Source organism: Pecten maximus, chromosome 7 (genome assembly GCF_902652985.1).
Source record: "Pecten maximus chromosome 7, xPecMax1.1, whole genome shotgun sequence".
Taxonomy (NCBI): Eukaryota; Metazoa; Mollusca; class Bivalvia; order Pectinida; family Pectinidae; genus Pecten; species Pecten maximus.
In genome coordinates this window covers 18,314,028-18,339,975 of record NC_047021.1, presented here as the reverse complement: position 1 = coordinate 18,339,975, position 25,948 = coordinate 18,314,028, and the positions used below count along the sequence as shown (strand labels likewise).

The following is a 25,948-nucleotide window of genomic DNA, read 5'->3' as shown; positions in this document are numbered from 1 at the left end:
AATATTCAAGCAGGGCTATTAATCTGAATGGATTCTACAAAAGACACAGAATGTTATCTGTTTAAGGTAAAGGGTAAGCACTCCATTTTTGTGTGTGATATAGCTCCATAACATAATGATATATTCATGTTAATCCTTATAATCTATGCTGCATGGTCCATGTAAAAACCTTCTTTTGCTGCTCTTTTCTCTTTATATATTGCTTTTATTTGGAGATGAATTTTACACAATTGTTTGAACGTATATCGTTTAAAATTACAAACAAAATTGAAAGGAGTGCAACATTGTTTCATTAAACGCATTTCCATTATACATATGTGATATGGGAGTAAGTGGACATATGTTTTGAGGACTTACTTCTTGTCGACATGGAAGTTATAAAAACTCAGTAATAATGACCATGCAATACATAATCAAGCGATCAAACCATCTGAAGTTATACCATGAGGAAACATCACGACATCCAAAATACTGCAAGTCTCTGAATCTGACAAGGTGGTTTTGGGCCTTGTATAGATAATGATGTCGCTTTCAATATAATACTTAAGAGTGGAAACTGATATCCGGAATACGGATATAATGTTATTTGCATGTATGTAAATTACTTAGTTTGTTTAATATTATACAACACGTAAATGTTTTTATACTGACTGTATATCTATTTTATTGTAAAATCCTTGGGATTGCAGGTGGTACCGTGGTTTGGCGTTACCGGCATGTCACGCTCTATAACTTCAATAATGGAAAAGTATTAGATTGATATATTATGTCATTATTGAATCTCCAAACAATAGTTTTGACAAACCTTTAAACTTACTTACGTACCGTAACTTTAAGCCCTTATCATCACTGACGTTTCATAGAAGGACGAAACAGCTGTATGATGTCCGTTACATCACTGACGAGTGCTAGAAAGACGAAACAGCTGTATGATGTCCCTAACAGTATTTCCGAATCCGGCAACGACCTCACAGCTATATGATGTCACTAGCATCGTAGACGAGTCCTAAAAATCCAACCAACTATTTGATATCCCTAATAGTATTGGCGAGTCCTCTAAGGACGAAACAGCTGTATAATGTCCCTTCCTGGCATCGCTAATGGGTCCTAGAGGAAACAGCTGTATGGTGTACCTAGCATAACTAACGAGTCCTAAAAGGACCAAACAGCTGCATGAAAAGTTTGATTGTACTCTAGCAGGTGCTTATATATTGGGCAGATAACCTAACATTATATAAACAATTGCCCATTCCATGCAAAATTTTTTTTTTTCTTAACGTCCTATTAACAGTAAATATCATTTTAGGACGTGCCAGGTTTGGAGGTGGAGAAAAGCCGGTGTACCCGGAGAAAAACCACCATGGAAGCTTAAAAAGGAATTAGTTTGCTGGTTTCAGGCCCGAGTTCGAGGCCCTTCACGACTGAGAAATATGCATATGACTATTACACCGGCGTATTGCTAAACTATTCCACTGTTGCAGGATAAGCTGTTACACTCTGAGATCTATTTCCTCATCAAAAACATACATCATGCCTTGCATGAAATCTGTGAATACTATGGTGCTACTATTAAAACATTTACTCAGTTCATTTTCACTGTTCAACATGGAGGACTGTGCAAAGTAGTGTATGAAGTTCTCCTCACACAAACAATAACTAACATTAAGTTCGTCCTTCACAGTGACCGTCTTTCGGATATATAGAGGGTATCGTGTGCAATCGATTCAGAACATGAACAAAATTCAGAAATGCAGGACAGAACATACATTAGAGAACCAACATAACCACCATTTTTAGAAATGCCGTGGCAAACTCGATAGTTAGTCAGTTGAGGCCTGGAAATTTTTTTTTTCCTGACAAAGATCTTCACTACAATTTAAGAAGATTTTTAGCACAAATACACAGAAAGATAGAATCAAAGGAATATACATTTATGAAATAATTACTAGAATAAAATGGTATTTTCGTGAAATGTGTCGATGCCAAGATGGAAAATTTAACCAGACAAAAATGTCTAGCTTCAGTGATTTCTTTTGAAGAATATATTAGAATATATTATGCTCTTGGAATTCTGAATTTATTAAATGTGAACTTGTTATCATTAAGCGTTATTTTTCATTTCATATTTTGTATTCAAAATTAAAACAATCAATTGTTATAGCATGGCGTATAGTTGAGACATGTCTACTTTTATCACTTTCAACTGTGGAAGTTGATACATGCTTTGTTAACATGTTGTCCGATGTCGATATTTTTCAGGTTAATAAAACCATGTATTTGAAATAAACTGGTTGTAATACTTTAATTATAAAACGACTATTTTTTATTATTTTATAACACAGTCATAGAAGTTAATCTGGATGTTGGATAGAGGACCTTACATTAGTCACATTTCATATAAAATATTTTAAACGATTCTAATTATTCTGCCTCGATCATTACTGACCGACAGATAGATAACCAAAACACCATTGAAGTGTGTAAGAGGTAAAATGCTGTAATTGAAACAAAAACTTGTTGTTACAAAGCTTACATAGTTCTTATGCATTGTACTGTCCTAATGATATACAAACAAAACAAATTCACCGATTCCGGAAAAACGAAACCCGAAAGCGAAAGTAGAATTAAACTTTTAAATTTTCATCTATAAATGCTTATAACAGAAATGTTCCGAATAAAATAACTTGCAAATATGTTTATGATTAATGTAACGTTACTACTTACACTATGGCAGGCCACAATTTCAACTAAACAATTGACGAGACGCCGGATGAACTCCTGAAGCCTAAATGTTTTCATTCTAACGTGTTTTACACACGGTACTTCACTAACAAAGGGACGTAACTTGTCCTACAAACAAACCAAGGGACGTTACTCATCCAAACTATTACACTTCACATCAATGATTAGATAAGGAAATTGCATATCAATCAATTAATCGGATTTAATAAATGCCATAGGACATCGTCAGAAATATAAAATTATTTTATCGCATACTTTATTTAGTACCTAATATTCCCAATAAAGTCAGCAAATTGTTACTCTGACTTTATGCTTTTCACCATAAAACAATCTGTTACGTCATGTATCCATTTGGACATTACTTATAACTTGCAATATTTATAGAATGGCCGTTTTATTTGGTAGGCATTACTGGACAATACCAAATGCAAGAAATTCACAATGTATTTTACATACCTCTTTGTCAAATGATATTGTTGACGTTACGGTCAAAAATATCTGCATATGATATAAACGAGATATTAAGAGTCACGTGCTCATTATTTACATACAAGTCATTATTTTAGAATAACATTTGATAATCAATATAGATCAAATAATCAAGCGAAATGTCAACTGATTATCACAAGCAGCATGTTTTCTTACAGGAGCTGGTTACCTCCTGTAGTAGACATTTGTGTTCCGGATCCAAGAGATGCGTCATTCGTTCTAATGGAGCTACATACTGTACTCAGTCAGGTATTCATATTTTATATTAACTGAAAATCAATATCATGACTGACACATTTTTATTATTGCTATCATTTTACGGTAAACGTTGCTTTCTATCATTCAAGTTATTGCCGGATTCGTTTCCATTACGAAATGGAAAGTAGGTTTTTTGTTTTTTGTTTTATTAGCGAAACATATTGCCGATATTTTTTTGTAATTTATTTCTTAAAAATACCTAAGGTAATATTATACTTCATGGGGATTCTAACCATGTGAACATATTTTGGATCAGTTAAGCGTACAAAATGGGATAAAATCATTAACTCTTACGGCATACTTATGACCATTTTTATGCTACGCCAGTGACGCAATTTCGATTCCAGTCTCGGTTCTTGATAAAAATATGTTCTTCCCTGTTCCTTCTTACTCACATAAGTTATGTATCGTGTATCTACTGTTTGCAGAGGAGCGTGTGAATCAATGGAGACCGATTTACGAGACGGATGACACTGGAGGAGTAGTCTCTGGACGGAAACATGATCTGATATCTGCTTTCAAATCGGCTTCCATTGTACGGGTGTATGTGCCATCCTGGAATCAGACCTTCAACCTCGGTTTTACATTTGTCCATGCTTCCAAAAACATTTCTTGTTCACAGTCACTGTTTCAGATAGCCAAGAAAAGCTGGAACATATTTTCCGAGAAAATAACTCGTGTGATTTACATGTTCTGTGAATCCGGGTACTATCAAAAACATCACCTTGGTAGCGTTGACGGACCCATCAATCCAGATGAGTTTGGTTTAATTGGAATGAAATGGTTTACAAGGTAGGATATTTCTCACATTGGTAGTAAATGCGTTTTGCGACACAGCACACCTCCGACCGCTTCGCACATTAATTACGATAACTCTGTTTGATTATCTGTCTTTCTTGATTTGCGAATGATTATCATCAGAGTGGCAGAAATTTCTTTGACTGCAATTGTCGAAACTTCACAACATTATCCAATATCTAAATATGATAAGTGGACAAATCAACTTCAAACGCCACTGCGACACTAAATAAGAACCGTCTTAATATCCTTGGACGGTTCTGTCGTAGGTACAGCAGAATATCTAAGCTGATTTACTATCAAAGATACATTAAAATTCCAAAAAAGCTAACATTGTATATGCATATTTCAATTCCAATACCAAATACTGATATTTTATATATATATATATATTTCAGATATTATTGTCAACACCTTGAAAGATTTCCAATCTATTGCCACAATAAGGAAGGTCAAACAACCTGCGGTTCGTTTCCTAAACTTGAATCAGATATACTTCATGGCGCTGAAGTCCGCATCTTTGCTGGCAACCACATATATTGTCAAGTTTTAGAACAAATCGTTGTCAAATACGACGTGGTGGCTGCACAGTTTCAGCGAAGAGTAAGCAGTATTTCAAATTTGGCATCCAACACTACACTGTCTCGCAAGTTTGTACAGTCCGATCCGTTCTGGGTGTACGGCATATATAGTTCAGATGGTACATATAATAAAATGAAATCGTTCATAGGGAAAGACGCACAATCGACCGAAATTAAAGAAAAAAAAGTAGACTGGTATACCGATATGTGTTGGTCAGCTGTCTACTCCCATAGCAACAATGGTGATTCTCTCAGCGGGTCCAAAAACAAACTACGAGCTAGCATCATGGCTGGCAAAATAGTTCGTATAGTTTATAACAATGTGGTGGCTGGAGAACCTGACAGTTTGTTTGTAGACACGGATGGACATGTTACTGCCCAGCTTCTTAATCAAATATCTATTTTACCCCCGAGTTATTTTCATTCAAATGCTTACTGGTATTGGCTGATGATTTCCTCACGGGGGTTTCAAAATATTCTAAGAATATATCTTGGATCATATGCTTTTAAGAGCACTGATAATAGGATTACTAGAGTCCGTTGGTATGCAAATACACGTCCATGGAGGAAGCTATTAATGGTTTCATCATCAGGGTCCATAATCACTGGATCGAAGCATGAACTGAGAGGGTCGTTGGAATCAGGTGGCATGTTACGGTTAGTATTAACATTTCCGAACAGGACAGTGTTGGCTTTCTCTCCCGACAATATCGAGTATCATGGAGGAGAGGTCTCTGCACAATTTGTTCGGCATGTTGGGCATGTACAGAAATCAGGGTCAAAAGGGAGGGTATTTCCTACAGCGCCTTACTGGAATTTTATCATGGTCACTACAGAGGGAACGCTGACATCCTCTTTGTGTGATGTTAGAACAAATTATCAACTATCTACCGAGTCTGTTAGTGTGGCAACTACATGGTTTGTAAACTAACAGTTTACTTATATTTACACTGCATGTATTTCAGGATTTTATCATTTGTTTATATCATGGCCTAGTCGGTAGCAGACAGTAGAATCATGTCGTGATGAGTACAGTCAAGCGTGACCGTAGGCCACTCTCCCCTAGAACGTGGGTTCGACTTCAATATCTTTATTTACTTGAGCCAGCTTGCACAATACGGGTAGAGTACAGACATTTCAGTTTATTATCTCAAGTTACGCAATAATGTACGTTCAGTAATGAAACCGTGCTAAAAACATAAAATTAATTTGTATCATTGTATGTCAAAGGGATCAGTTTTTTTAAAGATGCAAATCCCCCAAGCGGAACAATGTCATTACGGATACTTCATTACGTATGCACACACACGAACTTTTTCTTCGGGTGCACGCTCACGATCTTTGTCTTCGAAGTAAACTATTCTAGCCTTTCATTAGTTTCACTTAATATATTTAGCGAAATCTGTTAATTAGTTTGTGTCATCGATAAAAAAATCAATTCTATCAATTTGTACCATCTCGGATTGTTAAAGAATGTATTAGATTACTGCAAAACAAAACTTCAACATCATTCAGGTCACAAAAAATACAAAATACGTGTATGACGACTTCTGATAAAATACTTTTAGTATTCAACCGACTCAGACTTTTCTCAGTTAATTATGTAAACTGTTGGATAAATGTTGTTATGAAATCTTTTTAGAAGATAATCCAATTTATTCTGCACTCTCTTACTGATATTTATAAAAACACTTAAATGAATTACCATTTGCTCTCCAAAGATATCAAATTATTATGTAATATTGCATTTCACAATCAGTAATGTGTAAATAAATCAAATACAGAAGATCACAGGGTCCTTTCATATGTGTGTATAGGATAGTGATATCCCAACCTAGGCCTGCCGAGGGTTTTATCACATGTTTTGATCCAGAGAGTAGAATATGCCTAACCTACATGCACCCCATAATAATTCTATGAATAATACTCGGAACAATTAACGAGGAAAAGGTTTTTTTTTACGATTTGTACTTCTACATAATTTAATACCTGTACTTTTTATTGTTCTGTCTATTTGAATACTTTGTCACTGCATGACGTCACGAATGTCATTGGATTTTCATGTATGGTTCAAGGCTTTTGGGGATACTGACGATTTCGATCGCCATGATACGACGATGATTCGTGCGTGGTAATATTCACGTTGTTTTGGCAACTTTGTGCGTGGACCAGCAAACAGTGACATGATACCAATATTCGATCTTACCTGTGACAAAGGATTACATGTTTAGGTTTTCGTGATTAAATGACGAAATGTAGGATCTCCGATAACGACGATCATTGGAAGGGCGACTGTTTGTTTGCGTGGATGCTCTGCACAAAAATAAATTGGAGTGGTATTTTCGCTCAAATGAAAATGTCTGATATTTTTACCTTGTAGCCCAATCGGTGTATTGCTGGTATGATACATGTATCTACTTAATCACTAGCCCTCCACCTCTGGGTTGCGAGTTCAAAACCTACTTGTGGCAGTTGCCAGGTACTGACCGTAGGCCGGTGGTTTTTCTCCGAGTACTCTGACTTTCCTCCACCTCCAAAACCTGGCACGTCCTTAAATTACCATGGCTGTTAAATATGACGTCAATCAAAACAAACCCAACAAAAATCTACTTAATAGATATATATATATGGATAGTTAAGTCAAATTTTATTTTCTTCACAAAAGAAGAATAGTAAATGGTGATTGTAATCTCTTAACGCATAATAACTTTGTACAAAAAATTCAAATCGTTTTTAACTGTATGCATAATAATAGTCTTATCATTTATATACCGAGAGTCTGGAATCAACATATATAGAGAAACAATAGTATCGTGCCAGTCCATGTATAGTTTATAGCTATATATTATAGTTAGTGTAATCCTCTATGAGCCAATTTATGTATAGTTTAATTTATATATTTATGTATGGCTTATAGCTATATAGTATACGTACTGTAATCCTACCACCTAGCTGAGTGGCACTAGGGAATATCTTCCAATTCTCATATGAGGTATTATAAAGTAATAATGATACTTCAGCTTAATTCCCCTACTCAAATTACCTTGGAAAAATTATTATGGCAATATTATATATTATTATACATTTAAATATCATATATATATTTAATACGAGAAGAGACCAAGGCTGTTTTCAACTACACCAGTATGTGCCACACACGTGTGAGAGAAAGATGTAGGCATGTGTTTATGTTTGTATATTAGTGGTCAAGATGGATTTAAGTATGCTATGTTATGTTACAGTTATGCTATAAATATGTTATGCTTATATTACGTCTTATGTGATATATTCCATGTTATGTTACATGTTATGTTTATTTGTTATGTAGGTGTGTGTGTGTGTGTGTGTGTTGTGTTGTGTTATATTATGTTATGTTATCTTATATTATGTAATGTATGTATGTTATGTTATGTATGTATGTTATCTATGTATGTTATGTTACATTGTATGTATGTATGTATGTATGTATGTATGTATGTATGTATGTATGTATGTATGTATGTATGCATGCATGTATGTATGTATGTATGTATGTATGTATGTATGTATGTATGTATGTATGTATGTATGTATGTATGTATGTATGTATGTATGTATGTATGTGAGTGTGGGTGTATGATGATGGTGTGGGTGTGTATATATGAAGTGAAAATTATTTATGAACTGTTTTGTTATTGACAAATATAAAACGTGTATCATATTATTATTCTTATTTTCTGGTGTAACTAATTTATTTTGACAGAATGTTTAGAGTTTGGGTGCGTGGCATTTGTGTGTCGAGTGCGGTGAGTGAGAGCCCCCTGTGTGGGGACATGATTTATATTGAGGGCTGACCCCAAGGCCCCAACCTTGGCAGCCCTCCAATGTTTTACATGTCTGGGGGAATAAAATGTTTTTTGTACCTAAAAAAGAAACTAAATTAAAAAATGATTGACAACAACCCTTAAAAAACAACATATATAGAGAAACCTAGAAGCAATAGAAATGGAAATTTTAAACGTCTGAACAATGCCGAAAGACATTCAAGGATTTTCTAACTAAAAATAATTTTTACAATTATAGCAAACCCAATGGAATCCCAGGGAAGGTGGTTTGTTCTGTTAGGCAAAGACTAATGAATTGGAGTATGTATTTATCTTACCATTAAATGAAACAAAAGACACAAACTACAATAATTAATTGTATTTTAGAATTACTTAGATTTTTTTTCACAAACTGTGTTGTTTAAGCGAAATATGATCGAGACTGGAGAATGTCTTAAAGCGTCCGAAATCATAAACAACATTTTCTGTGTTTGTATGCATAGCCAATCACTGTGGACAAGCCTAATAAATGCAGTTATAAATTATTAAAATATTGTTAAGGACAAAAAACATTTTTCTTATTTTGAAGATATTACAACAATTGGGAGTAATCTTATATACTAATTAACGAATATGTATAATTGAGAAAATAGTACAAACTTGTAAAATGTTTATAAGAAACTATAGAAACTTCATAGAAACTACAAGTCTCGGTTCTGAACCCAAATTCTATACCCAAGGGATGTGATAGACTGTTTTTCTCACAATTATTTTGTGCAATGCAAGTGGAAATCGATCAAACATGGCGAAACCATATACAAACTTTTTTTTCTCGGTGGCCGACAATCAAACCAATTATATATTTGGAAAGATTAGAAAAAAGAATGGTAACATGAAAATAGAGCAACAAATATGAAAGTTTGTCAGTGGCGATCAGCTTGTAGTAGACTATTCCCCACACCTACTGGTCATTATTTGATAGCCTTATCTATTCCAGGGTGTCGGGGGAACCTACCAATCATTCACCTGTGAGAACTTTGGCCAACTCTCCGTCATTTTAAACCCTCACATTAATTATGAAGTCACTGAGATACTTGTCCAGATCATCGGTTGGAATGTTTTCAATGTTTTCAATGTTTCTCAACTCACTGTATATTGTACCTAGGAGTTTTTTTCATAGTTATGTCGTTTTCTTGACCCAGAATGAAATCATTAACTCATTCAGTGTCAAACCGTTTAGCCATCTTGATACATTAGTTTGTAAACATATGTCAAGAAGACGACTGTAAGTGTTACTTCTCTTTGTACATGAAAAATAGTCCCGGACCTGAGATCACTCGGTGCATCCTTGTGGGATAGAGATACTCGGATTGCTATTCCACACGGTATAAATGTATCTTATATATGAAAACATGTAGTTTTGAACACATAAAACCATTGAAAGATTGACAATAATGTTAGATAATGTGTATTTTATATATTTGACATACTATTTGCTGTATATGATGATGAATGTGAAAATTGATTGACAGAGAAAAAAATGAAATATATAATAAAAAATGATAGAGCGTCAGAAAATTTCATTTTATTTGTTTTCTTATGATTGATTATATGCCTATATGTTATCACATTATGAAAAATCTCAAGGCATGTTGCTATCGAAAATAATTGGAAGCAGTCGAAGTATAAACCGAAGTACACTGTCTCATGAACCATGTACAAAATAGTTTGGTTTAAGTACCATGTTACTATATACAGATTTATGTTGATGCTATGAAAGATTTACAGCTTTATATCGGTACCATGGAACTATGTATATATATTTCTGTTGGTACGATGCTACTTTATATAGCTTTATTTTTGTAACATATAACTCTATACAGCTTTATTTTGGTAACATATAACTCTATACTGCTTTATTTTGGTAACATATTACTCTATACAGCTTTATTTTGGTAACATATAAATCTATACAGCTTTATTTTGGTATTATATAACTCTATACAGCTTTATTTTGGTAACATATAACTATATACAGCTTTATTTTGGCAACATGTAACTCTATACAGCTTTATTTTGGTAACATATTACTCTATACAGCTCGGACAAATATTGGCCAAACTTTGCACCAAAAATAACAATTCCCTTAATTCGAAAACTCGGATAACTCGAAGTTTTCTCGTGGTCCCGACGACTTCGAGTTAACGGAGTTCCACTGTACATCAAGACCAATGCAAACACACACACAACGATCAGTATGTTTTCATATCAATGGTTAACTAGTCGAAGGGATATATGTCATGAATTTGATTTACAGTCTTAGTTTTAAAATACAACATAGTATTGACATATTTTAAATGTAAATGTATTTTAGGTACATCAAGGTACAACATATACATATATGACCGCTGATACTGAGCTCTTACATTCCTATAGTACCACGCCAATAGGACAACAAAAGGTAAAAATAAAGTGTTTATGTCATTGCTGTTTCAGTAGGGAGTAACATTAAAAGTAAAAATAATAATAATATAAGGTAAACTACGACTCAATCGGTGATATATCTATGAACCCTATATCAACTACTGAACTCTTTATTGTGGAGTTATATTAGATACTGGTAGTCAATTAGTCTGTGTCACACACTTCTGCTGTTCTATTTTGAACAAAGAATAACCCTACCTTTATCAAATATTAAAACCTACCGAGCTTGCGTGAGATCACTATCATATTCCCTATACATACAAACAGTTTTCAAATTGATGCAACGGTTGTTTTTCGTATTGATGCTGCAAAGTGGGGACTTTAGCACGAAAACTCAAAATAAACACAGTCATAACACTTCAATGGTTTTTTAATGTATCGATTCAGTACATCTTTATAAATAATATTGCATTAATGTATACGTTTGGATAATTTGATGAATTATCTTATGATATCTAAACAAAGCAAATGAGAACTGATACGAAGCTTTATCACCACGCAATTTGTAATAACGACGCATTTTTTTTTTATTACAAATTGCGTTGTGACACGGCGTGCTCCCTCTTTCGAGTACGGGAAACCAGGCAGTAGTGTTCTGGACCCTCTACATGCGGCTAATCAGTGCATCAGATACACCAAAGAGCAAAGTATTAACAGTCTAATCGGGAAGTAACAAGCGAATGTGCCAATGTCTTGCAAAAATCTGTGGTGATGAACTAACGGATACACCCAACGTTTCTCATTTGGTAATAACAGGAACTGGGACAGTAACTGGTTAAATAGATTGTATCTCTCGAATTCGCTTAGATGTGTTTTAGTCATGTGTGTGAGTCTGGGAACTAAAACACCCCTGATGAACTCAAACACACCTGCACACACCTGCAATCGAATATTTTTGCCATGCCAAGAAACGCTAGATATGGGCGGAGCTTAAGCGAGACGAGCGGTGGGCAAATCTCGATACCGAACGCGCTTTCTACGTGCAGACGAATGTTTCTCAGTATTTGGTACTGTGACGGTTTTCTGAATCAGATGAAGGTGATCCGTTGCCGTTCTGGAAGAATATAGACGAGATTGTCAGATGTTAGGCCAATCAATGCGATCAAGTAGTAAATTAAAAAAAATTTACGCCCGGAATGAAGATCGATTTGTTACAAACTGAAGCATTCGAACACGAAACAAGAACATCATCAACACAAAATATTGCCATGTCAAATCCTAGGTCATACAGTTCTTCTTGTGGGTCTTTCAAAAATAAAATGTAGGTCACCATAGCCTGTATGATTCAATTCATCCAGGTCGCATTTGGTTCTATTGCCATCCACATTACAGGATGCTGCTATACAGTTTGTGTGTTACAATTGATTTCCAGTTAAATCTTTCTCTCTACTCTGATCGGTATGATATGGAATTGAGGGATATAGTAAGTTTCTGGTTTCCGGAGACCAGGCCAATTTCTATATAAAAGTTAACTGGTTAAATAGATTACTTCCCTCCTTTTTGTTTAACCTCACTTTGCCCAAGAGATTTTAGCAGCGTTCTATAAACAGAATATTACTGGAGAGCAATGTAAATCCAGGGTTGAAGCACTATAGGTAACAGTGCCCAGGTAATCAGATAGACGATTAGCAGTCTCACCTGTGTATAGAGATGTAAATATAGAAATATAAATGCCACGTCACTCGAGGTTATCTTACGAGCACGCCAAGCATTGATACGCTTCGTACTCCAACATATCGTCTCCGTGGCGCAATCGGTTAGCGCGTTCGGCTGTTAACCGAAAGGTTGGTGGTTCAAGCCCACCCGGGGACGCTACTTTATTTTAATGTTTTCACATCTTACAAAAGATATAATATAAGAAAGCTAAGTTTGCATATTCAATCATTAATTATTCAAAATGTGATAACTAACAATAAGATTTCACTTAAATTTAGCTTATCACTGAACATAAACATAATCATGGTATCGTTGATTATCTCTATGACTGGTTTATATCTCTGCTAATATTTTGTTGACTTACGGGTTATTTCACTTTGGTAATAAAACAAATAACATTATAAATATTTTTCAATATTTCACTCAAGTATTTATGGTGGATGATTTCGGCCATGTCGCAAATCGACAGTGCGTCACATATTCGTTCATATGACGTAATATTTTGTATACTTCTTATATTTTCATGGATGACAAAAATGACAAAAACAAAAACAATGCGACGTCCCCGGATGGGCTTGAACTACCAACCTTTCGGTTCCAGCCGAACGCACTTTTTTTTCTTCTTCAAAAGATTTTAATCCCCAAATTTAAATGTACATAACACATACATACACATATGTACAGTTAGTTAAAAGCAGTATCACACAACAAACACATCCTCACCCACACCCCACCTTCACTCGCACACTCGCACACACTCATCACCACGATAAATAAGTAAACAATATTAAAGTAAATGATTAAATAGCCGAACGCGCTAACCGATTGCGCCACGGAGACGATATCTACATCTGAGTAAGATACACCACAAGTCAGTGACATTTATTTTATTATAACTACATTCATAAACACTTCTGGTACTGACAATCCTTTCTCGTGTGATTTTATATATTTCTATGTTGAAAAAGACTCCGCCCTTTTCTCTCTCTAACTTCCCCTGTTTATGCTTCTAATAGACGCCCGTGTTGCCTGTTCGTTGTCTAATTTCCTTCTTGACGACGTGCTTCTTGACGTATGATTTTCTTCCTTGGTTTCCCCATCATCTCTAAATTGGCAGCCTCCACTGCAACGCGAATCTGTTATGTAATGATACTATTTTTGCACATTGAAAATCTATTTTAGGTTATGAAAGGTTATGTTTCTGATCAGCAAGGAGAGAAAAACAAAAATAACAAAAAAGAAACCTGTTCTATCGAATACTTATATGGTTTGATGACGAGCCAGCTATACCAAAATTGTCGTGTATAAGTAAATATTTGTGATATAATTGCTGTTAGTATCATGATATACTACTGATCATATCAACATCCCTTTTACATGTCAATTAATCATCAGAATACTATGGAATATGAGTTGTTAAACTATGAGGTTCTGATAAACGCAAAGCGACGATATAAAATAACGGAATTTAGGCTCAAACGTAAATACAAACGACAAGAAGGTGATATGCTCGATCGTTTAAAAATATCAAGTCCTAAACATTTTTATAAATTATTTTCAAAGAAAAAAACAAGTAATACCTCTGTACTAGGAAATGAAGATTTTTATCAACATTTTCTCAACCTCATGGGTGGCAGTGTTGGGAATATTACAGAACCTGATTTAGACCATGAAACTGTATATGAAGAACTTGATTCAGTTATCAGCAGATCTGAAATTTTAAAAGCAATTAATAAACTGAAGTCTAATAAATGTTGTAGTGAAGATCTTATTGTAAATGATTTTTTTTAAGAAATGTAAAGATTTATTGTTGCCTTGTCTGGAGAGTCTGTTCAATGCTATTTATAGCTCTGGATTTTTTCCAGAGTCATGGTCCCAATCATGCACTGTGCCTATATTTAAAAAAGGAGATGTCAATGATGTCAACAATTATCTTGGAATTTCGCTTGTCAGCTGTTTTGGAAAACTTTTTACAAGTATTTTGAATAATAGAATAATGGTTTGGGAAAAACAGAATAGTATTCTAACAGACGCTCAGTTCGGATTTCGAAATGGAATGTCTACAGTAGATGCAAATTTTGTTTTACAGTCATTAATTAATAAGTCATTAAGAAATAAGAAAATATTGTATTGTTGTTTCATTGACTTTCGTTAAGCGTTTGATTTTGTAGACAGGTCAGAGTTATGGGGGAAATTGATCAATTACGGTATAATTATATAAAAATGTTAAGTCATGTGTTAAATACAATAATACTTATAGTCAATGCTTCCTTAACATGTCAGGCCTCTTACAAGGGGAAATTTTGTCCCCGATAATGTTTTCTTTATATGTTAATGACTTTGAAATGAACTTCATTAAGGATAATTGTCCCAGCATCGAAATACAAATGATAAATATGTAATGATGGGGACTAGAAAAAATTTACGCCCGGAATGAAGATCGATTTGTTACAAACTGAAGCATTCGAACACGAAACAAGAACATCATCAACACAAAATATTGCCATGTCAAATCCTAGGTCATACAGTTCTTCTTGTGGGTCTTTCAAAAATAAAATGTAGGTCACCATAGCCTGTATGATTCAATTCATCCAGGTCGCATTTGGTTCTATTGCCATCCACATTACAGGATGCTGCTATACAGTTTGTGTGTTACAATTGATTTCCAGTTAAATCTTTCTCTCTACTCTGATCGGTATGATATGGAATTGAGGGATATAGTAAGTTTCTGGTTTCCGGAGACCAGGCCAATTTCTATATAAAAGTTAACTGGTTAAATAGATTACTTCCCTCCTTTTTGTTTAACCTCACTTTGCCCAAGAGATTTTAGCAGCGTTCCCTAAACAGAATATTACTGGAGAGCAATGTAAATCCAGGGTTGAAGCACTATAGGTAACAGTGGCCAGGTAATCAGATAGACGATTAGCAGTCTCACCTGTGTATAGAGATGTAAATATAGAAATATAAATGCCACGTCACTCGAGGTTATCTTACGAGCACGCCAAGCATTGATACGCTTCGTACTCCAACATATCGTCTCCGTGGCGCAATCGGTTAGCGCGTTCGGCTGTTAACCGAAAGGTTGGTGGTTCAAGCCCACCCGGGGACGCTACTTTATTTTAATGTTTTCACATCTTACAAAAGATATAATATAAGAAAGCTAAGTTTGCATATTCAATCATTAATTATTCAAAATGTGATAACTAACAATAAGATTTCACTTAAATTTAGCTTATCACTGAACATAAACATAATCATGGTATCGTTGATTATCTCTATGACTGGTTTATATCTCTGCTAATATTTTGTTGACTTACGGGTTATTTCACTTTGGTAATAAAACAAATAACATTATAAATATTTTTGAATATTTCACTCAAGTATTTATGGTGGATGATTTCGGCCATGTCGCAAATCGACAGTGCGTCACATATTCGTTCATATGACGTAATATTTTATATACTTCTTATATTTTCATGGATGACAAAAATGACAAAAACAAAAACAATGCGACGTCCCCGGATGGGCTTGAACTACCAACCTTTCGGTTCCAGCCGAACGCACTTTTTTTCTTCTTCAAAAGATTTTAATCCCCAAATTTAAATGTACATAACACATACATACACATATGTACAGTTAGTTAAAAGCAGTATCACACAACAAACACATCCTCACCCACACCCCACCTTCACTCGCACACTCGCACACACTCATCGCCACGATAAATAAGTAAACAATATTAAAGTAAATGATTAAATAGCCGAACGCGCTAACCGATTGCGCCACGGAGACGATATCTACATCTGAGTAAGATACACCACAAGTCAGTGACATTTATTTTATTATAACTACATTCATAAACACTTCTGGTACTGACAATCCTTTCTCGTGTGATTTTATATATTTCTATGTTGAAAAAGACTCCGCCCTTTTCTCTCTCTAACTTCCCCTGTTTATGCTTCTAATAGACGCCCGTGTTGCCTGTTCGTTGTCTAATTTCCTTCTTGACGACGTGCTTCTTGACGTATGATTTTCTTCCTTGGTTTCCCCATCATCTCTAAATTGGCAGCCTCCACTGCAACGCGAATCTGTTATGTAATGATACTATTTTTGCACATTGAAAATCTATTTTAGGTTATGAAAGGTTATGTTTATGATCAGCAAGGAGAGAAAAAAAAAAAAAAAACCTGTTCTATCGAATACTTATACGGTTTGATGACGTGCCAGCTATACCAAAATTGTCTTTTATAAGTAAATATTTGTGATATAATTGCTGTTAGTATCATGATATACTACTGATCATATCAACATCCCTTTTACATGTCAATTCATCATCAGAACACTATTGAATATGAGTTGTTAAACCAGTATTTAGATAAGTACATTAAGTAAAGTCAACAGTTTTCAGGTAATAAGGTAGACGGTAAGGAGACTCACCTGTGTATAGGGATGTAGCTATGATATTATTGTCACGTCAGATGCTGCGTATCATATGTGTACGAAATCAATAGCCCGTGTCGTCAGGAATGTAATCGTTGCTGTTTATTTTATATATGTCGTAGATAAAGCAAAGTCATATCAAAACATCAATGGATTTGAAATATATTTAACTAACCATTTAAAAAAATATACTTTTATCATCTTAACCGAGAGACTTGTTCATATATTTTTTTTGTTTTTTTGTTGTTTTTTCCTTGCTGATCAGTAACATAACTTTTTATAACCTAAAATAGGTTTTCGATGTACAGTATAACGACATTGCAGATTCGCTTTGTCTTTGCATGTTTAAGTGGACATTACCAATTTGGAGATGATGGGTGAAACCGGGGAAGAAAATCAACCATGGCAGAACGTAGCCAAGAAGGACAATAGACAACGCGCAGGCAGAGCCTTTTTCATCATATATGTCACTCACTTGTGGCGTATCTTACTCGGGCGTAGATATCGTCTCCGTGGCGCAATCGGTTAGCGCGTTCGGCTGTTAACCGAAAGGTTGGTGGTTCAAGCCCACCCGGGGACGTTGCTGTTTTTTTTATATGTCGTAGATAAAGCAAAGGCATATCAAATAACTAATGAGTTTTGAAACTTGCCATTCTTCTAAATATATATCATTTTTATCATCTTAACCGAGATAATTGTCCTTATAATTATATTGCTATTTGTAGTTAACATATTTCTGCGATATTGTTTTTAATTGATTCACATCTTACTAAAATAAATGTACAATGTGTAGTCATATCATCTTTTCCTGGTTGTTTCGTGGGGTTTGGTATATATTCAGTTTAGGCAGAGTCCTACAAATAGAACACTATTGATATAAATGGTAAAACTAGTATTGAAACAAGTATATGAAGGACAGGTAATAGTTTCCAGGTAATCAGATAGACGATAAGGAGTCTCACCTGTGTATATGGATGTAAATATTGTAATATAAATGCCACGCCAGTCGAAGCGTATCTTACATAAACGTGTGGCTTTAGGGTATTAATATATCGCATCTAAACCCTGTCGCAGCTTTCCAATTTCGGAATCGTATAAATGTTCACAAATTGTCCGTTTTGTCTAAAATAGGCTAATAACTTATATAAAACGTCGATATGTCAAAGACAAGTTTGAGGATAAAAGTAATGCTACACAGATATACGTTCATATGTATACGATGCATACGATGATGTAATATCGTATTTATTTCGTATATTTAAAGTGGATCAGGAATCAACCGTCTTTCATATCGCATTTAAAGTTTGGGCATGACTATTCTCAAATAACGAAAAAAAAAAAAAAAAAAATGCGACGTCCCCGGGTGGGCTTGAACCACCAACCTTTCGGTTAACAGCCGAACGCGCTAACCGATTGCGCCACGGAGACGATATCATTCCAGGCGACACCGGCCAATGCTTTCGTACACATATGATACGCAGCATCTGACGTGACAATAATATTATATCTACATCCCTATACACAGGTGAGTCTCCTTACCGTCTACCTTATTACCTGAACACTGTTGACTTTACTTAATGTACTTATCTAAATACTGGTTTAACAACTCATATTCCATAGTATTCTGTAGATAATGTGACAATGTAAAAGGGGCGTAGGTATGATCGGGATAACATCAGTAGTATATTATTATACTAACAGTAATTATACCAATAATATTATAAAGACTATTTTGGTATAGCTGGCACGTCATCAAACCATCTTAGTATTCGATAAAGTGGGCTTTTTTGTGCATCGTCTTTCCTTGCTTTATCAGAAACATAGCCTTTCAAAGCCTTAAATAGGTTTTCAATGTCGAACAAATGTATAATGATATTACAAATTTGCTTTGTCCTTGCATGTTTTAGTGGATACTATGGCAAGCAAAGTTGTCATTTATTCGCGGAGCAATTTTGATCCAGTATTTACCAAATTATATAAGATATCTTATATCTTATATGTTTATAAGATAACTTATTTCAAGTTTATAAGACATATATACAATATATAAGATATCCCATAAAAGATATAAGATATCTTATATCTTTTATAAGATATCTTATCAACTTTTCTTTATGAGATATCTTATAAAGTATATAAGATATCTTACCAAGTTTATAAGATATCTTATATCATTTCGTAAAATCCTGGATCAACGTTATTCCGTGAATAAATGACAACTTGGCTTGCCGTAGGATACTACCAATTTGGAGATGATGGGTGAAACCAAGAAAGAAAATCAAACATGGCAGCACGAAGCCAAGAAGGAAATTATACAACGAACAGACAACATGGGCGTCTATCAAAAGCATTAACAGGGGAAGTGAGAGAATCTAGTTACAATGATATAAATGGCACTCACTTGTGGCGTATCTTACTCGGGCGTAGATATCGTCTCCGTGGCGCAATCGGTTAGCGCGTTCGGCTGTTAACCGAAAGGTTGGTGGTTCAAGCCCACCCGGGGACGTTGCTGTTTTTTTTTATATGTCGTACATAAAGCAAAGGCATATCAAATAACTAATGAGTTTTGAAACTTGCCATTCTTCTAAATATATATCATTTTTATTATCTTAACCGAGATATTTTTGTCCTTATAACTATATTGCTATTTGTAGTTAACATATTTCTGCGATATTGTTTTTAATTGATTCACATCTTGCTAAAATAAATGTAGTCATATCATCTTTTCCCGGTTGTTTCCTGAGGTTTGGTATATATTCAGTTTAGGCAAAGTCCTACAAATAGAACACTATTGATATAAATAGTAAAACAAGTATTGAAATAAGTATATGAAGGACAGGTAATAGTTTCCAGGTATCAGATAGACGATAAGGAGTCTCACCTGTGTATAGGGATGTAAATATTGTAATATAAATGCCACTATGTTAACAAAGAAAATAGCGTACACAAATAACAGTCCAATATTTACACAAAGAGGGGTATGTTTTAAGTACAATGTATACTATAAGCCTATACATATGTCGGTCTAACAACCTCCAAGTGTTCTTTCTACCAACATATTGGGCATAAATCGGCTTATAACCTACATATATTACTTCGATATGTAAAGGACAAGTCGCAGGATAAAATAAATGCTGCATAAAGATATTCATTCATATTTAAATAAGATGATGTAATATCTTATATATTTCTTATATTTTCGTGGATCAGGAATCAAGCGTCTTTCATATCGGGCTGAATTTTTTTTATGTGACTTTCCTCTATTAATGACAAAAACAGCAACAAAATAAATTGCGACGTCCCCGGGTGGGCTTGAACCACCAACCTTTCGGTTAACAGCCGAACGCGCTAACCGATTGCGCCACGGAGACGATATCACTCCAGACTACACCGGCCAATGGTGTCGTACACATATGATACGCAGCATCTGACGTGACAATAATATCATAGCTACATCCCTATACACAGGTGAGTCTCCTAACCGTCTACCTTATTACCTGAACACTGTTGACTTTACTTAATGTACTTATCTAAATACTGGTTTAACAACTCTTATTCAATAGTATTCTGTAGATAATGTGACATGTAAAAGGGGAGTAGATATGATCGGTAAAACACTAAGAGTATATTATTATACTAACAGTAATTATACCAATAATATTTAATTATGCAAAGACTAGTTAGGGATAGCTGGCACGTCATCAAGCCATGTCAGTATTCGATAAAGCGTATCAGAAACATTACCTTGCATAGCCTTAGAAAGGTTTTCAATGTTCAAAAAATGTATAATGATATTGCAGATTTGCTTTGTCTTTACATGTTTAGTTGATACTGCCAATTTGGAGATGATGGGTGAAACCAAGGAAGAAAATTACACATAGCAGCACGTAGCCAAGAAGGACAATAGACGTGTCAACACGAGCGTCTATCAAAAGCATAAACAGGGGAAGTGAGAGAATAAAAAAAGTGTTTTTCGGCATTGAAATATGAAAAATAAGACGAGAAGGTATAAGCAGTACCACAAGCGTTTACAAGAAAACTTTGATGCTAAAGCATCAAATCGACCGGAAAGCTTTAAGAAGCCAACAATTCACACAGGAGTTATTTTTTTCGGTTGGAAGCAAATGTGCAACTTGAAAAGAAAAACGAAGTGTCATTCATATAGTCTAAGCCATTTATTAACCTGGTAACAACATCTTAACTATAAATCAACACTGTTCATGAGAAGTTTTGGCACATTATAATTTGTAGAGGTATGCAATATCATTGATATGATAAGGTGAAAAACATTGAAATAGTAATTATGTGTTTACAAAAGAAAAGTTATCCTATTTACCTGAACGAAAATATTCATACCGTATAGTGAAATGCATGTTTGAATAACAAATACAATTCTGTGTTATCAAGAAAAGGAATGGAGACTATATTGAAATCAATTAAAGACAAAGACAAAGATTAATATTAATAAAAAAGATTAACTTTAAAACAAATATACCAATATTATGCATGACTAGTTTGCATATATGGAGATGTCGTAAGCAGTAACATAATGATCATCATGCATGACCATGATATTATGGCTAAAAAATACAAAATAACATGTGAAGTAATAAACTTGAAAATAAAATGCTTTGAAAACAAATATACCAATAGTATAAATCATGATCAGAAATGTAATATAATGACAATCTTGATGAAAAGGATAAGGCAAAAATACTCAATAAGAACTTGTATTGCAAAATATAAAAACACCAGCAAGAATATAAATGGTTAAATTTATATCAAACTCGTGAAAACAATGCATATATCAACATCCATAATAAATCGTTCCCTTTCCCCATGTGTTAACTTTAAACCAACCAGAAATAGATCGCCCGACTTCAGCTGGCCGATAATGAATGTATACGTAGTTACAATGATATAAATGTCACTCACTTGTGGCGTATCTTACTCGGGCGTAGATATCGTCTCCGTGGCGCAATCGGTTAGCGCGTTCGGCTGTTAACCGAAAGGTTGGTGGTTCAAGCCCACCCGGGGACGTTGCTGTTTATTTTATATGTCGAAGATAAAGCAAAGTCATCATCAAAGTCAAAATCATTAATGTCATTTGAAATATATTGAACTTACAATTTTTTCTAAATATCATTTTATCATCTTTGTCTGTATAACAATATTGCTATTTGTAGTTGACATTTTTCTACGATATTTTTTTAATTGATTTACATTCTGCTAAAATAATACATCCGTTCCTGCTTGTTTCTTGGGGTTCGTTATTTATTCAGTTTAAGCAGAATCATCCAAATAGAAACTATTGTTAGAAATAGTAAACTTGTATTGAAACAAGTATATGAAGTACATGTAACAATGTCCAGGTAATCAGATAGACGATAAGGAGTCTCACCTGTGTATATGGATGTAAATATTGTAATATAAATGCCACGTCAGTCGAAGCGTATCTTACGTAAACGTGTGTCTTTAGGGTATTAATATATCGTATAGAGATAAACACTAAGTAAATATAGATTGTTTTGGCGATAATCTTTTCCAGTCTGATTTCTAACTTCCTACACAAAGAAGGAAAGTGCAGACTTAGTTCACTTCTCTGATTCCGTCCTTTTCTCCATGCTTCAAAAATGCGAACTGTCCATTTTGAATTGTTATCTGTGTTTTGGCACTTCTGATTTTCTACAATGTCGTTCAATTGGCATTCTTTAAGAGGATCATGAAATCGATGTTCAACCGTCCCAGCTTAGTGTGTTACTTGAACCATTTCTTCATCGTCGGAGATATTTGGAAAAAAAATCTGTCTTAATGTTTGGCTGCTTTACCTCATTTTCCATGTCAAGAATATCACTAAAACTCTCATCACTATCATTCTTTTGACTGTTTTTCTTATTCCTTGACTGAGTTACAAATATGCTGTTGTCACAGAATTTCCTATATATGTGTGTGCTTATAGACCAATGTATGAGCAGATGTACAGGTGGTGTTAGGTAGTTGTGTAATAATCATTATACAGAATTTCTTCTTTGTGTATGTGCGTATGCTGTACCAATGTATGAGTAGATGTACGAGTGGTGTTATATAGATGTGTGTAAGTACATAGATGTTGTGTGAAGATGTTACAAAGTGCTCTGTTTAACATGTACATGTATTGAATAAAAAATATAAGTTACAAAAAAAAAAAATAAAAAAAATAAAAATAAAACAAAATATAAGGAGTCATGTAAAGGGATATAGTTCCAATAATACATATGCCACGCAGGATCTTATTTCCCAGCGCCTATTTAGCTTACTATATTGTACGTAAGTCTCCGTGGCGCAATCGGTTAGCGCGTTTGGCTGTTAACCAAACAGTTGGTGGTTAAAGCCCACCTGGGGACGTTGCTGTTTGATTTATATGGCATAGGTAAAGCATTGTCATATCAAATAATTAATGAGATTTTAGTTTTAAAAAATTGAAATCATACCATTTTATCATCTTTTATCTAGTTGGATGAGGATATGTGATTGTCGTGAAAAATGTATTTTTAGATTTTGAATTGGCTTCAAGATTGATATCATAAACAATTAAATGGAGTAAGCTAAGTAAGTGCTATAAAGCTAGTCCCTTACATAGAAATGGAACTGGTAATACATTCCTTCTAAGGCCGTCATTTACCGAATATTAACTTGGAATATTCAATACTGACAAAATATCATTTTATGTAGTTGTTTCACGAGGTTGGTTATTTATCTAGGTTAAGCACGGTCCTCCAAAATATAATACTATTGCTTTAAATAGTGAAACCAGTACTGAAATAAGTACAGGTAACAGTGCCCAGATTAACAGTCGATAGGGATTCTCACATGTGTATAGGGATGTAATATAGTAACTGCCACGTCCAGTCGAAGCGTACTTACTATATCGTCTCCGTGGCGCAATCGGTTAGCGCGTTCGGCTGTTAACCGAAAGGTTGGTGGTTCAAGCCCACCCGGGGACGTTGCTATTTTTTTATGTCCTGCTCATAATGCATTTTCTTATATTGCAAAAAAAATGCACTTTAACAGTTTACATTTTATAACAACGAGATTTTAACCAGGTACTGCAAATTGTGTTATGACTCCTGTCACATGTCGACATGCACGAGCGACAGGTGGAGCTTTTAGAAGCGAAGAGTCTAAAGCGCCACCGATGTCTTTCTACTTTTTTAATCTTATTTTCTTACTGGACAAAAGTTGTCCGTTTATGAAATAAGGGCGGACCTACAGATTTTGTTTTACTTTCCCTCGAGGCTTGATAAACACTTCCAAAACATATTAACACAAGGAATAGAGATCACAACATTTTAATATTAAATGTCATCAGTATAGCATTGACGAGTACGACATTAGGGCTATTCTTATGTAACTAGTGTCATACATAAATCCCACTAACGCATGGATTGATTCTCAGAATAGAAGATAACGTAAGGTCTGTCTGGAAGATATCACTAATAAGTCTGTTTCCCTATTTCGGTGCTTTATCATTCGAAACATTTCTCAGATAAGTAAAATAAGGCCTACAGAGAAGGAGAAAGAATGAGTTTTTGAAGGAGATGGACAATAGTTCGTCTAATGAGGGAAGATGCTTGGCTCTATTTTACCTGGGATAGGTGTTCGCTACATTAGATAACGCTTAACATGGCATTCAGTCGGCCATTGTATAACATGAACTATTCATGCTTCTATTCGTTGTTTGGAGCTTTCAAATTATTTCGTGGGTACAAACTTCATGATTAGCACATGTAATAACAATGTAACAATAATGCATAACAATATTCGTTGAATTGATATGTGTGGTTCCATAGCAACCACGAAAATGATGATAGTTGATACACAAGTTATACAGTAATAAGCTCTTTCTTCCATCATCCTGCGATCTCATATATTTAGCCATAATGTGGCTGACTTAGCATATTTTTCTATGTGTATATTATATGATGTAAATTAATGTTTGTTATGCGATGTGTTCCCTATTTTTAATATGTTGTTCTGAACACACAAATATATGTATATTATATTATGTTAATGTATTATCTTTGTACTATTAAGTTGGATGAGAATAAATGAATCATGAATCTTTAGTATGGATAACCAGGCGTGCTACAGACAAAATCAATGAGCAATAAATCCATCGGGCTACAACTGTTGAATCAGCATATATATCAACACATAAAACATTTTAAGGAAGCGAAAGGACGATAAACGTAAGTTTATAAATGTCAAGTCACCTGAGGCGTATCATAGATACATTCTACTAAAGTATTGAGTGATTATCAGATGAGGTATTCTTCAGATATTGCCAATTGCAATGTACCCCGATTCAGTACCTCGCCACATTTCTCAGATAAGCGATTTTGAGCACGAGGGGAAGATGAGATTGAGGTGCTTGAGGGGAGCTGGGCCGTTTAGAGATGAAAGATGACTATATTTTAACCAGGTTATTTCCTCGCTATATTTGAGGGTGCTTTACATCAAATGAATCTGTTAATACTTTTTAAGAAGATTTTTCTTCCTGTCTTGGATGTAGAGCATAATAATTATACCTGCTGCTCCAATTGCAATGATTCGTATAAGGCGACTAAATGTGCGATCATATTTTTTCACTTCTTTCTGAACGACTCTCTCCTTGCTTTTGACATATAGTTGAGGGTTCGCCAATATGAGGAAGGTTTT

General features: G+C 34.6%; 1 protein-coding gene and 9 non-coding genes across 10 annotated transcripts; 8 read left to right on the top strand and 2 right to left on the bottom strand.

Annotated features, from left to right (window-relative positions):
- Positions 1 to 3,350: 3,350 nt before the first annotated feature.
- On the top strand, positions 3,351 to 6,239 carry LOC117331101. Its single transcript, XM_033889696.1, has 3 exons — positions 3,351 to 3,480; positions 3,918 to 4,281; positions 4,686 to 6,239. Exons 1-3 carry the CDS (start codon positions 3,351 to 3,353, stop codon positions 5,797 to 5,799), a joined length of 1,608 nt encoding a protein of 535 aa, XP_033745587.1. The 3' UTR covers positions 5,800 to 6,239.
- A 6,654-nt stretch (positions 6,240 to 12,893) lies between these two features.
- On the top strand, positions 12,894 to 12,967 carry Trnan-guu. The gene has a single exon. It is a non-coding gene; the product is annotated as a tRNA-Asn (tRNA).
- Positions 12,968 to 15,846: 2,879 nt separating this feature from the next.
- On the top strand, positions 15,847 to 15,920 carry Trnan-guu. Its single transcript has one exon. It is a non-coding gene; the product is annotated as a tRNA-Asn (tRNA).
- A 1,837-nt stretch (positions 15,921 to 17,757) lies between these two features.
- Positions 17,758 to 17,831, top strand: Trnan-guu. The gene has a single exon. It is a non-coding gene; the product is annotated as a tRNA-Asn (tRNA).
- A 774-nt stretch (positions 17,832 to 18,605) lies between these two features.
- Positions 18,606 to 18,679, bottom strand: Trnan-guu. Its single transcript has one exon. It is a non-coding gene; the product is annotated as a tRNA-Asn (tRNA).
- A 1,004-nt stretch (positions 18,680 to 19,683) lies between these two features.
- Positions 19,684 to 19,757, top strand: Trnan-guu. Its single transcript has one exon. It is a non-coding gene; the product is annotated as a tRNA-Asn (tRNA).
- A 791-nt stretch (positions 19,758 to 20,548) lies between these two features.
- Positions 20,549 to 20,622, bottom strand: Trnan-guu. Its single transcript has one exon. It is a non-coding gene; the product is annotated as a tRNA-Asn (tRNA).
- A 1,595-nt stretch (positions 20,623 to 22,217) lies between these two features.
- Trnan-guu lies at positions 22,218 to 22,291 on the top strand. The gene has a single exon. It is a non-coding gene; the product is annotated as a tRNA-Asn (tRNA).
- A 1,270-nt stretch (positions 22,292 to 23,561) lies between these two features.
- Trnan-guu lies at positions 23,562 to 23,635 on the top strand. Its single transcript has one exon. It is a non-coding gene; the product is annotated as a tRNA-Asn (tRNA).
- Positions 23,636 to 24,160: 525 nt separating this feature from the next.
- Trnan-guu lies at positions 24,161 to 24,234 on the top strand. The gene has a single exon. It is a non-coding gene; the product is annotated as a tRNA-Asn (tRNA).
- The last annotated feature ends 1,714 nt before the right edge of the window (positions 24,235 to 25,948 follow it).

Excerpts from the sequence above, each read along its gene's own strand:
- LOC117331101 (XM_033889696.1), top strand. The coding sequence starts at position 3,351 with ATGTCAACTGATTATCACAAGCAGCATGTTTTCTTACAGGAGCTGGTT. Across the intron at positions 3,481-3,917 it reads TACATACTGTACTCAGTCAG|AGGAGCGTGTGAATCAATGG; the intron begins GTATTCATATTT and ends TACTGTTTGCAG. Across the intron at positions 4,282-4,685 it reads GGAATGAAATGGTTTACAAG|ATATTATTGTCAACACCTTG; the intron begins GTAGGATATTTC and ends TATATATTTCAG.